General features: G+C 45.6%; 1 protein-coding gene across 1 annotated transcript in view; it reads right to left on the reverse strand.

Annotated features, from left to right (window-relative positions):
• SERINC5 (serine incorporator 5) overlaps positions 1-5914 on the reverse strand; it is a 38755-nt gene extending 32841 nt beyond the window's left edge. The window contains exon 1 of the mRNA XM_075078731.1: positions 5731-5914. Coding sequence (XP_074934832.1) covers positions 5731-5757 — 27 coding nt within the window. The 5' untranslated portion in view covers positions 5758-5914. The remainder of the gene's footprint in view (positions 1-5730) is intronic.
• Between the last annotated feature and the right edge of the window lie 6608 nt (positions 5915-12522).

Below are 12522 nucleotides of genomic sequence, written 5' to 3' on the forward strand. Positions count from 1 at the left end.
ACACATATTTCCAGATATGCAGGGTCAAAATGGAGCCTACTCATGTCTTTCTGCTGCTTACTTCCTGATGACCGTTTTTAAATACAATGGCTACTCAAGCAGCATATTGTATAGTATTCCCGAACCACTGTTTTGCCAGTGACTGTACCAAAAAAAACCCCATATGAGATAGGCCTGCTCAGAAAACATGAAGAACAGTTCCTGTTAAAACTCATTGTGAGAGATGACAGGTTGACACATTTTGGATCAGACCTACTGGACAGAAAGAAGTGCAAAACCTTTCCACTTTCAGATTGTGAACATCTATGTTTAAACACTTAAGCATATGCCATCTCTAATAGCTGGAAGTTCCAACCACTAAAGTGCCAACATCAGTCCTAGCATAGTTATCAGTATTTAAAATGGGTACGAGATCGCTAGGTGTGTCACCACTTCCTCAAAACAAACATGGAGCCACCTTTCCCCTGCATGCTGTCATGAGTAAACGCTACGGTCCCCGCAGCCCTGGCTGGCTCAGTCCCTCACTGCGTCACGCTGTACCACGTGCTGATGTTGAAGCCTGTCTTTTGGTTGACCTGAACAATACAGTAGGTCAAATTCAGTCAGCAGAACAGTTGATCACAGCCTAAAAATCTGGGAAGCCAGGCATTTAACATGTCAAAACATAAGAGACCACATGGTTGGGAAAAAAAATGGAAGTGCCATTAACTTGGGTATGAGAAGGGCCCTGGAAGCAATGTGAGGTCCAAGCAGCTTCACATGGCTAAACTGAGAACACTATCCAGCCTCAGCATGTGTTTGGGATGATAGCAGTCACCAGCTCCAAATGAGACCTTCAGCTTACACTGTAGTCATAGCTCAGGCTTCCATTCGATTTCTCCCCTGAAACAAGTATGCCTTGCACCCACACCCTGAGCATATCGATTGTAACGAAAGTCTCAGCAGTGGAAAAACCACCCTGGAATACCTACACTTGCAAAAACTAAAATAAAAGCAGCTGCAGGATTTATATCCTTCCACGGAAAAGTATCCCCTTGCCCTTAAAAGCGAAGGCCCTGCTCCTACACTGCCTTCATTCCGCAGTTGTAGAGCCACGGGTATTTAAGCTGTTTCTTTAAACCCACAGTGCAACCAAGCTGTGGGATGTGAGACGAAAAGGCTAAAAATAAAATTAGGGAGCAATGGGAAATTAAGCAGGAATGAGAAAGAGTATCTTCTGCCTGGAACGTGAAAAGAGTATCTTCTGCCTCTTAGGCAGTGCCAGGGAAAGGATTCCAAACTAGCAATGCAAGCGTCAAATGATACAACACTTACAGGATCTCGCTGTCTTTTGGTTGGTTTTCCCTCCCTTTCTAATCACTTTTGAATCCAGCAGCAAATTTTATCCAGCTATGGCAGGCAGATAGGGGCCTTAGAGATGTTACATTCTTACAATTTCCTTGAAAATAGGCAAAAGGTTCAGCAGAGAAAAAGGATCTCTCAACCCTGAGCAAGGAAAAGGCTCCAAGAGAAGTTCACTATTTATTAGAAAGGGAATCAACATAAGATGCCAACCTCAATGGACAAAGCTGGAGAAAACCAGGCTTTGCCAACTCAATTGTTCAGGCAATTAAAATAAAAATCTGTGTTTCTGCAAACACAGATAAAAAAGGTCCTTCCCCAGCCTGTTTTTCCTAACCGTATTTAAGTGCAGTCCACTACAATATTCCACATGAGACCCCAGACAACTAGGTTCATTTTCAATCCTGATTAATAGTGATGGTGGGGGTGTGGAAAGGCAGGTCTGAGAGGGGGTAAGACCCACAGCTAAATTTCTCTTTTTTCAACTGACCATCTCAGGTTAAACACAACAAACCAAATCCCTCTCACCCAGGAAGACCATTTGCAGAGGAAAGACTTTTTTTTTGGAGCACCACAGGGTGCAGAGCCACAAATGCTGCCAGCACCATCCCATAGCGCTACAGCACATCACACCATGCACAGGCCCCAGCAATGCCATGGCATCCTCATAGGACACAAACCTGGACAAGGACAACAGAGCCACCCTTTTCACCCTGTAAAGAAAAAGGATACCGTATGGACAGGACTGGAAGCCCCCTTCCCAACCTGCAGATGCAAACAGGCAGTGCCAGAGAGGCAGGCAGCCCCAAACAGGATAGGGGCCTTCCTTCCCTTGCCCCAAAAGCCATGAACCCCAGAAATCATAAGACTGGCTGAGCCTACTCTTATAAATAAAGCCTTTTTTTCTTTTAAACCACTCAGAATTAGAGGTCTGGGTATAAAATGACAATCTGATATTCTTACCTTGTGGCACATCTTACTGCATTTACTGCATGATATGATTTCCAAGTGCAGAAGAGTATTAAAGAACGCACTCTAGATTTAACAGACCTTCAAAAATAGCTTTATAAGCCTTAATAACTATCAGTTCTAACTGAAAAAATCCATCTCCCTGAATAACACAGCTACAACATACCACCCCCCTCATTAATGTTCACTATCTAAATTACATTTATTTAACTCTGGAAAAAACATATTCATTGCAATAAAGATTTTCCGCAACAGCTGCTTTTCTTAAGCATGATCTCAACTTTATTCTCTTGAGAATTACTACTGAAGAAAAGCCAAATGTAAAATCCTGTTTCCTGTCAATTTAAGCAGATGTTTTTACGCAATCAAAAGCACTGTGGAGGCCCAAGCCAAACTGTATTCTCACTGCATTCTCAAAATAGGTCTACCAATGAAACACTAGCAAAGAAACATTTAGCAAGTTTCAGCAAGCACAGCTCAGAAACGTAAAAATTGCAATTCTCTTCAAAACAAGGTTGTACGTTACCTGATAAAAACCAACTGCAGAAATTAAGGTTTACAAATGGCTGTTTCTTGAAAGCAAGTTCCCAGGGTCTACTTGGCAAGGACACAAGTAACATAGTAACGTTGATTAAGATTATTTTAAATAATTTTTGAGTGCAAAATCAGCATAACCAAAGTACACTAGAATTTGGCAGCTTGCCACTGTATCTTTTAACAACAGGAATCTGGGCTGCATAACCTGAATGCATTCATTCTGACAGGCACCACCAACTAGCACGGTTTGACCCTAAACCAAAAGTAGAATCACCCATTGTCTACTTCACACCAGGAAAATTTGCTGGAGTTACAAACAGAGAAAAAATGGCTAGTCAAGTGATGTTAACTCACAACAGAACATACACGCACGATAACTGCACTTTCACAGCTCAGAAGGGCAATACCGAAGTTCTCAGTCAGTTCTAGGAAAGCAGATCCACAGAAGGAGAGAGGCAGATAAAAGATATATACAGGGCAAAAATACTTCATACGGAAAAAACCACAACATGGGATATCAAACCTATTAAACTAGTGTATTTCAGCATAAAAAGGCCGGAGCCAACTGCATGTTGTTTTTCAGGACTCGAATAGAGTTCCGTCTTTCCTCAAGCACATCATCTCTGTTTCTGGAGACAGGGTTAACTTCATTTTTCAGGGAACATTTAAGGAGAGGCCAAATTCCTTCCAGATTTTCCAGCTTGATTAACTGTACCCATAAAATGCCTAAGGAAGTTGGGTTGAGAGAAAATGAAGAACTTCTATCCCTTTTGTTTTGCTTGTGTGTTAATCATGTTAAACAAACATCCCCTCATCAAGGCTGGAATAAATAAAGTCACAAAAGCCAAGACGGTTTTCCCTTTTTAAAAAGTTACACTGCATGCTATTAAAACATGGTTTATGCCATTTATCATCTTAGCCTATAAAAAGGTTATCCACACTAAGTTTGCTGGTGTAACTCCAGCAATATGCCATATTTAGCACAGATAAATCTTAGATCAAAAATAGTGCTTGAGCCAGCAAAATACATCTCCGCAGGGTATTGTGTAATTTTGGCACTATGACTGCATCCACTTTAGGGCTTTTCTCCACCTCCAACATCACTAAGGACTTCAGTTCATTTACACACTCCAAAGTGACACATCCGTGTCAATAAAACACGTTACTATCAGATATTACTACACAGGGAAGGAACCGTGGCTTTAAGAATGCCTCAAATTTTGGTCACACTAAAGCTACGCTGTTCATTGCACGAGTCTCACAAGGGTTTCATCCTCTTGGTATTAAGTTACTTCTCCAGGAGCTACACCAAAAAAAGCAATGAACATGCAAACAGCCATGAACCACGGCAGTAACAGCACCTACTAACAGCACTTTGTTGAGCTGCTCCAAAACTCATCTTACACGCTGCCAAAATGTGTGTGAAGCAGCAGTCAGGGAGGCCCCTGCTTTAAGAGGAATATTAGCAAATGCAGTTACTGTTGCCCCCCACCACTGCCCAGGGCTCTTGTGCTCGTGGAGGATGGGTGCATGGAGGCACACTCAGTAATCTTCTGGCCCGCTGAAGATTGAAAGAACCACAGCCAGAAGACCAAATCTAGCCTGGGATTTCAACCTTCAGGAAAGATCTGGTATTTTTTTCCATGTGGTTCATAAAAAAGCAAGGGAATAATCAGATGTTGAGGGTGGGCAGAGTGACCAATGAAGAAATATCAATAGAATTAGGACTCTAAGGTGTTTATATATGTAAAACAACAGGAATCAGGAATAAGCTCACTGGCTAGTCTGTTGCAGAGGGACAACTAGTCATGGGTTTCCATTGCAGAAGTGGAGTTTTGTGAAAATGAAGTGCAAAATAAAGTGCGTGGGGGAGATGCAGTCTAACACCAGGCTAGAGAGACAACTGGTAAGAACAGAAGTCCTTCCCTTGAGTGCCTCAAAGGAGGACATCTGGACAGGGCCTCATTACCTCCCTTCTCCTCCAAGTCCGTGGTCCTTCATCCATCAGAACTGATTCAATCAAGAAATCAAGTGCACCGCCTAAGACGCAGAGCACCGATTCACCACCCCATGGATGCCGATGGGCACAGGTAGTGCACTGCCCTCTGTCACCACTCAGGCTCATCTCTCACTTCCTCCGCCGGCACCTGTACTTACTGAAATCTTCCCACAAGCCAAATTTACAGGAGTCTATCGAGCCTGAGGAGCACCGGGCAGCCGGCAGCTAAGAGGGAAGTTAAGACCATCCCACTCCTTACACCATGGGGGTCTCACGTCCCCACCACCAGGCACCACTGGCAATTGCCTAACCGGCCTCTCGCAGCCCTAAGCGACCTGTCCCCGCTCTGGGAATTCCTCCTTGCAGCGCAGGCCTTTTGGAAAGCTCCTCTTCATGTCCGCGCCTGCACCCGCGCCCCGCTGACCGCCGCAGCCCCCGAGCTTCCCGCACACACCTTGGGCAGCCTGTCCTCCTGGAGCGGGAGGGGAATTCGCCCGGGAAAGTCCACAAAATCACCACTATAAACACGTAAAGAGCCAAGCTTCACAGGCAGCGCCCCCGCTGCACTCTCCCCCCCCCCCCCCACCAACTGCTGCCGTTGTAACGCGTTCGTTGCGGCGGGGAGGATGGCTCCCCGGAGGCTGAAGGCGGCGAGCTGCGGCCCCGGGGCAGCGGACGGAGGCGGATCCAGCCCCGGTCCGGGCTCTCCATACCCCGTGGCGAGCCGCCGCCACCCCCGCGCCCCGGACCGCGGAGCCCCCGGGCGGGCCCCCAGCGCCACCGACCCCGGACCAGCCCCGCCCGGTGCAGGGGCCTTGCAGTGCCACCGCCCCCCCGCCGCGCACACCTGCCGCCCTCCCCGCGTCCCTCCCAAGCCCTCCTACCTGGCCGGCGCAGCATGGCGCGGACATGCCGGCGGCGCGGCGCGGCCTGGCTCCCCGGCTGCCTGCCTCATGCGGGAGTGGGCTGGGCTGGGCTGGGCTGGGCCGGGCTGGGCAGCGCACGGGACGACGCCGCCGCGGGCGGAGCGACACCGCCGCTGCCCGGTGCCGGCCGCGACGCCCCGGGCCGGCCCCGCTGCCCGGCTTCCGCTGTCGTCAGAGACGGGGAGGGCCGTCCCTCGGCGGGAGGCGCTGGCCCCACCGCCCCGCGCAGCGCTCGGTGCGGCGCCTCCGAGCCCTGCCCCTCGCTCGCCTGAGCCACCGGGAGCGGCGGCGCCATGCAAGGCTCTGCCGCTGAGGCCGAGCCGCACAGGACCGCCTCCGCAGGCTGTCCGGCTCTCATGGGCGGTGCTGAGACCACTTACCTCCTCAAATACCCCCTGAACCAGTAGCTAGCAATTTAACGAACTCACGGAATGAGACAAATAAAAATAGGGATCCTGAAAGACCGGGCATCAAACGTAGGTTTAACGCTGCAATGCACCAGCCTGGGGTTTACACTTTGCTGCATCCCGCAGCCCTTGCACGCTGCCTGTGCCGTCACGGGAAAGTCGTGTTTGTTCAGAGGGCGCATTCCTAGAGGAGCTGAGAGCTTTCCCGCCGTTACCGAAATATTTTCTCCAGCGTCAGTTTCTAGGAATCAAGTGCAGTACCAGAGAGTAGCTGAGCGTTCCTCAGCTTCCTAGGTGATGATAGGATGTCTTGCTATTGCAGACAAAGCCACCAAAGTAGCAGTGAGGGTTTCTCAGCAAAGACTCCCTCACCTCGTCTCCTTTCTTGCCTCTGGGTATGCATGCTGTAATATTTAAGATAGGTATTTTAAACTTTATTTCTAGTCTCAGATTGCCCTAGCTTTAGGAATTCAGTGCGACTAAAAGCTATTAAACTGCGTACAGGTGCATATACGTAGATAACATAGCAACACATACCAAAAAGGAAATTGGTATGGAATATAGGATGTATTGCATAAAACTCCTTCCTCTGTCCTCGTGTGGGTAAACAAACAAAAGTCAGTGCTTTAGGAGGCGGATCATGTGATGAATCAGTGTTGCATAATTTGGTGTTACACTGGGGGCCAAAGAGACCGGTGTTACCATAGGCATACAGATTATAAAAAACAGGCGTGCTTTATTTTTAATGGTGCTCTAACATCTGCATATACTCAATTAGAGACGGGGTATTTACCACTGTTGTAAGATTCATTCTGTCAACCAGATGGTTATTTAGCTGCAAAGGACACCAGCTTGCAGGCATCCCAGAGGACCCCACCACAGTTCAGGCACCAACACAGCTGACGCTCCTGCTCTGTAGGAGCAGCAAAAGCCCCAACCTCAGGTGAGGACTCAAGTCAGGACTCCGGGTAGGAGTCTCAGCACACCTTCTCTGATTTACAGCTCCTCTCCCAGAGGCAGGGCTGAAGAGAAAGAAACAAGAAATGAACAACAGACAGGAAACCAGCGTGGCCAGTGAACAGGCAATGGAAAACCACTGGTGTTTTTAACTTTGAAACATAGTCAGGTTCTTGAAGCATGCGGTTGAGACACAGGAACATGAGCATCAGAGCATAGTAACAACTCAGCAAAACTGCATTCATCTTCTGTTTCTGTTCCAGACCTCTTATACAATCACAAGAAGCTGACTGGTCTGGCTTTCCTTGATTTCCACATCTGCAAAACTAACTCAAAACATGAAGGAGAATCTGAGGTTTAATTTAAAAATGAGACTGTCTTGGAAAGAGAGGCTGGTGAAGGTGACATACGGGTACGGTGGAACAGTACACCCACATCAGCATGTCTGTGACAGCAACAAGCATTCACTGGGTGGGGTACACCATGAATTCACTGCTCCATGCAGCTCTGTTACTGCCAGCACTGTTATCACCAACACAAACCCAGCCTCTGCACTGACGAAAAGAGTAGAGCTCTTTAGTGGCCTTTCCAATCAGTTCGATCACCCCAGGGCCCTGGGATGTACGCCTTGGCTTTTTAAGTGAAAAAGCCATCACCAGAAAGGCTTGTAACTTCCCTGCTGTGTTGCTGGCAAGCATGGAGCAGCCTAATAGCAAAGCAATGAGCAAATGTTACTGCATGAAAAGAACTGCCTCTCTGAAACCATCCATGCATCTAGAATAAGGTTTACCCATCAAATACATATTCTGAAATCAGAAAAGGCTGTTTTGTTCTCCTAATCTGATTTACTGGCCAGAAATCTTCAACCAGTAATTCCTGCCTCAGACTGTTCCTTTTGACAGGGTAAAGACAGCCTCTTTGAAGAGATGCTGATTCTGACTCAGGGCTTTCAAGTGATAGGAATCCATAGCATCAGTAGAGAAAGGCAAGATGCTTCGGCCTTGCTTTGCATTAGGAATCTTACAAACACAGATTTACAGAGGTTTAATGAGTCAGGCAGAATGGGGGCAAGAAGCGGCCCAGTGGTAAGACAGCAAAGGGGTATCCAGGAATGGAGTTAAAACTCTGGTCACAGTTCAGGTGCCAGAGAGCGAGGAATGCAGGAAAGCATTAGGTCGTAAGTTGTAACCATGTGGCACTTCCCAGAAAAAATCCTGGTAAGAAGCCAGCGGTGCCCTGGGAGCAAGCCACTTTCCTCACTCAGTGTATACACAGGCAGAGCTGAGTAGCAGAACCTGAAGCCCCAGAGGCATGTTGCTTTGATCCACTTACCTTCAGGCAGCCTGCAAAACTCTGCCTGCAAAATATCCAGCCATGCTTCATACACACCGGTGACCTTCTGTGACATTATCAGCTTTGCTCAAGCCACCAGGAAAAGCATTCCCCTCAGATCTCAACTGCAGTTTCACATGCATCCACTTCACTCATTCTCAACTCATTTCTACATGGATTATTGCAACAGAAGCAGAGATTCTCAGTGTCCCCCTTCACTGTGGGAAGAATGCAGCATTACTACCTTTACAGAGAACTCAAAATATGTTAGTGGTGAAGCAGAAAGCTTTTTGGCATAGTACATGGAAGTCATAACTTACCAGGAATCCTCAAGGACTCTGTTCTTCCTCAGCACTCGGATAGTATGAACCAGCTCAGTGTGTATTAGGGTAAGAATTTTAGGAATTGTGCCTTTTGTTCACACCTTCTGAAATGGAGCTGCAACTTAGAACGATGCTTTCAATGTTTTGTAGTTTCAAGATATTTTGGTAATTAAAGGATTTTTGGTTTGTGCCAACTGGCAAAGAGAAGAGCACAAAAAGTCTGCATCCAATGAGAAGGAGAAATCTACCATTTGGCTGTTTTTCAGGTGAAATGAAATACAGAAAATTCTTTCCAAATGTAAATGCAATCAGAAGGAAAACAAAACCAGATTGTTACATATCATGGTGGCCACTTACATAAAATTTGTTCATTTTTATAGTGTAAATTTAGACTTTATATGCCTGTTAAAATAAAAAAAAGATGTGAAATTTCTTTTTAGGTGAATATATATTTTGCTTGAACCTAGCAATTAGATGCCAGTCAAAAATGTGTTTATGGGAAGGAGGGGAAGTGTCTGCACGTGCATGCAAGTGTTCTGGAAACCACCACTCAGGTCCAAACTGAATCTCTGACACAGCTAATCACCCAAATACTGTGATGTTTGCTGGAATAGTTTCCTGTGGAAAAGGTATTCCAGTAAAGGGGAGTACCATGCAAAGGTGTGATCAGACAGTACATGTAATTTATATACCACCTAGGAGTTTTACGTGTGTGTGACTGCAAGACCATCCTCATCTCACAGTCTAGGTGGCTGCAGGTCATGATAAACTCATGACTTCCTCAGGTTTTTTTCCAAGTATACACCTGCACCTGGGTTATGGACCACTTCTCCCCAGAGCCTCTTAGGTAGCCAAGGGCTTCCAGAACCTTTGGGTATCTTCCAAAAGCCAGTGTATCCAGGAATTGTGCCAGGACCAGCTGCCACAGCAGATTATAGCCCAGCTGTAGACCTGACAAAAAGCAAGTGGGAACAGCCTACTTAGACACAAAGGTGCACCATGAGCAGCTGAAGCATCGCAGAGGTGTGCCGGAAGGGGTGCCGGAAGCCCAAGGGCAGGGTATGGCCCATGCCACTATTTGCCAAGAGCACCAAGTCACATTTCTTTTTTAGCTCAGAGTTCTTGGCTGCTGCACCTTACTTGACTCTCCAGTTGCTATTCTGCTTAAAAATGCACAAACACATTACAATAATGGTTGCAGAGTCCAATGGTAGGAAAAAATGTAACTTTTCTGTTGTCTTTTGATGTTTGAGCTTTTAGGATCTCAGCTTTCAAGCTGTTAACAGCCTCTCTATGGGCAGGAGACCACATCTCCCAGCAGCAGTTTTCAGGAAAGCATCAATTGGCTTGGGATCCAATAAGACTTGCATACTACAGTATTTGTCACTGCTATAATGGGGTGATCACCTTGCAGACCCTGTGTGGAGGTGCAGGGAGGCAAATAGAGCAACTATAATTGCAAAGAGAAGCACTGAGTGATCTGCCAGTGCAAGGCAAGAGCATCCTACCATCTCCGAGATGGGGCTCATGACAGAAATAACAGAGACTGGCAGTGCCTGTGGGGCCAGATGTGCACACGTGTGGCCCTTCCAGAATATCCCATTGGTCATAATGCTAAATGGTGGTATCTTCCACTATATGTTTATTAGTGTTCCATAATTCACACTAATCTTTTCTAGCTGGTAGTAGTTATTAAAAAAAAAAAAACAACCACCAAAGGGTAAAAAAAAAACCCCATTCACTTAAGTAGTCAAATTTGGTTAGATTCTGAACAAATGAAATGTTTTAAATCACTTGTTGGACTTGACAGAAAGCATTTTATAGCATTTGAAGATTTGAGTACTAAAAAACCCACAAGGCTGGCATTTCCAGGCAAACTTGCTTAAAAAGAACTTTTGAGAATGATGGTTTAATAAACTCATTGCTTAGTTGTTTTTCACTCCAGCCCTAATTCAAAATGGATTAAAATCTGCATTATCTATTAAGGAAGAGCACTAACTAAACCTGTCTGAGTAGGTTAATTTTTGTAATCCAAGTACAGAAGAGTAATATTACACAGCTTTGCACTGAACTCTCCAAGTGTTGCATTTGCACGCTCTTTGACCCTTTTTAGCACAATACCATGTAATGCCAATTATTAATGTCATTCTTTGACCTCTCAGCAACTGTATGCAGTATAGCTTTTCATTCTTAAATCAGGATTTTATTATACGATGTCTCGGTTTTCTTAATCACACCTAATACCTTTACCTTACAAATAACTGACATAAACACTTAACTTGGGTGACGCTAAGGAAACACTGTGCCAGGGGAAAATGCTTCCCAGGACATTTACAATTTCTGACACTCAGGTAACCAGCCAGCACCAGGGGTCTGGTCCTGCCTTGAGGCACTAAGCCCTACTGGAGTTAATGAGTGACAAACGGAAGAAAGGAAGCCTGCATGCCCCCCAAATTACTAGACAAGATCAATATAAAGGGTTCTTGTAAAAGAAGTTCTACAAGAATAAGAAGTAGGCTCAAGCAGCATGCTGAGCTGGGAGTTCAAGCTGGCTGAGTGAAGATTCTCAGAGAGACGAGCATTCGACTAACATCAGACAGTTGTTACCACATCTGATCATCTGCTTTATTTGCCTGTCTCTAGTGGCAGGTAAAACTGATGCGGTTGTCAATCAGCATTTCAACTCCTGCAATCCAGTCTGACAGATTAAAATCGGTTTCTACTATCATATACAAAAACTATGGTGGTGCTGTCTTTCTGCGCTGTTGATTTCCTTAGGATGCTAATGTGAGAAAAGCAGAGGAAGTTCCTGAACATATGGGTAAGTTTCAAGTAGCAAGAAAAAGTTTTACATTTGTCAACCCAGTAGCAGACTTCTTCAGTCTTTGTTAATTATTGGGCAGGGGGAGGAAAGATATTTTCTTGGTTGGCGTAAGTATTCTTTGAGGGTACCTGCCTACCAGCCTGGCCCAAACTGGAGGTTTCCCAGAATCAAAGCACACAGTTCACAACTTGTTGTCAAAGTCAGCTTAGTGTAAATGTCAGAGTCCCTAATGAAGTGGCACAAATATCTTGTAGTAGCCAATAAACCACATTCTACTTATGCTTTCTAATTAAGAGTGAAATGTCCCCTCTCCTCTTCCCTTCTCTACATACCATTCAGTTACTATCACAGTAGCGAACGTTGTTAGTGTGAAGGTTTCTGGGCACAATTTGAGCCTACAGCACTAGAGGAAATGATCACAACGCTGATAGCCTCTGTGCTGACCGCACCACAAGCCTCTTGGATAATCCTCCTGTAGAACCTGCTGCCTGGGGATTTGATTCTTTGGAAGAAAGAGCCCAATGCCCTGTCCTTTTACTTGAAAGATAAGAGTTTCTAAAAGGAAATTAGTAGAAATTTTCAGAAAAAGTTGCTCACAAAGAGAAGAAAAAAAATACTAGAATTGACCACAGAGGAGATACAAGGCTAGTTCAATAGCATCAAAACTGAGATTTTATTCCAGCTTTACTTGGAGAAGCTTGAAAAATGAGAAATTAGTATTATACGATAAACAAAGTTTGGCCAAGCATAGTTCTCAAGCTAGCAAGAACAGAGCTGCTTCTGGAGCCTTCCTGGTAGTGGTGGTGGGCTACAGGAGGAACAAATCTAATTCCTAGCAGATCTTCAGGCAAATGAGCATCATCAGAAGGTTTTCCTAGGTGGCGCTGTATTTTGGAGCCAAAAAGAG

This window comes from Phalacrocorax aristotelis, chromosome Z, assembly GCF_949628215.1.
Source record: "Phalacrocorax aristotelis chromosome Z, bGulAri2.1, whole genome shotgun sequence".
NCBI lineage: Eukaryota > Metazoa > Chordata > Aves > Suliformes > Phalacrocoracidae > Phalacrocorax > Phalacrocorax aristotelis.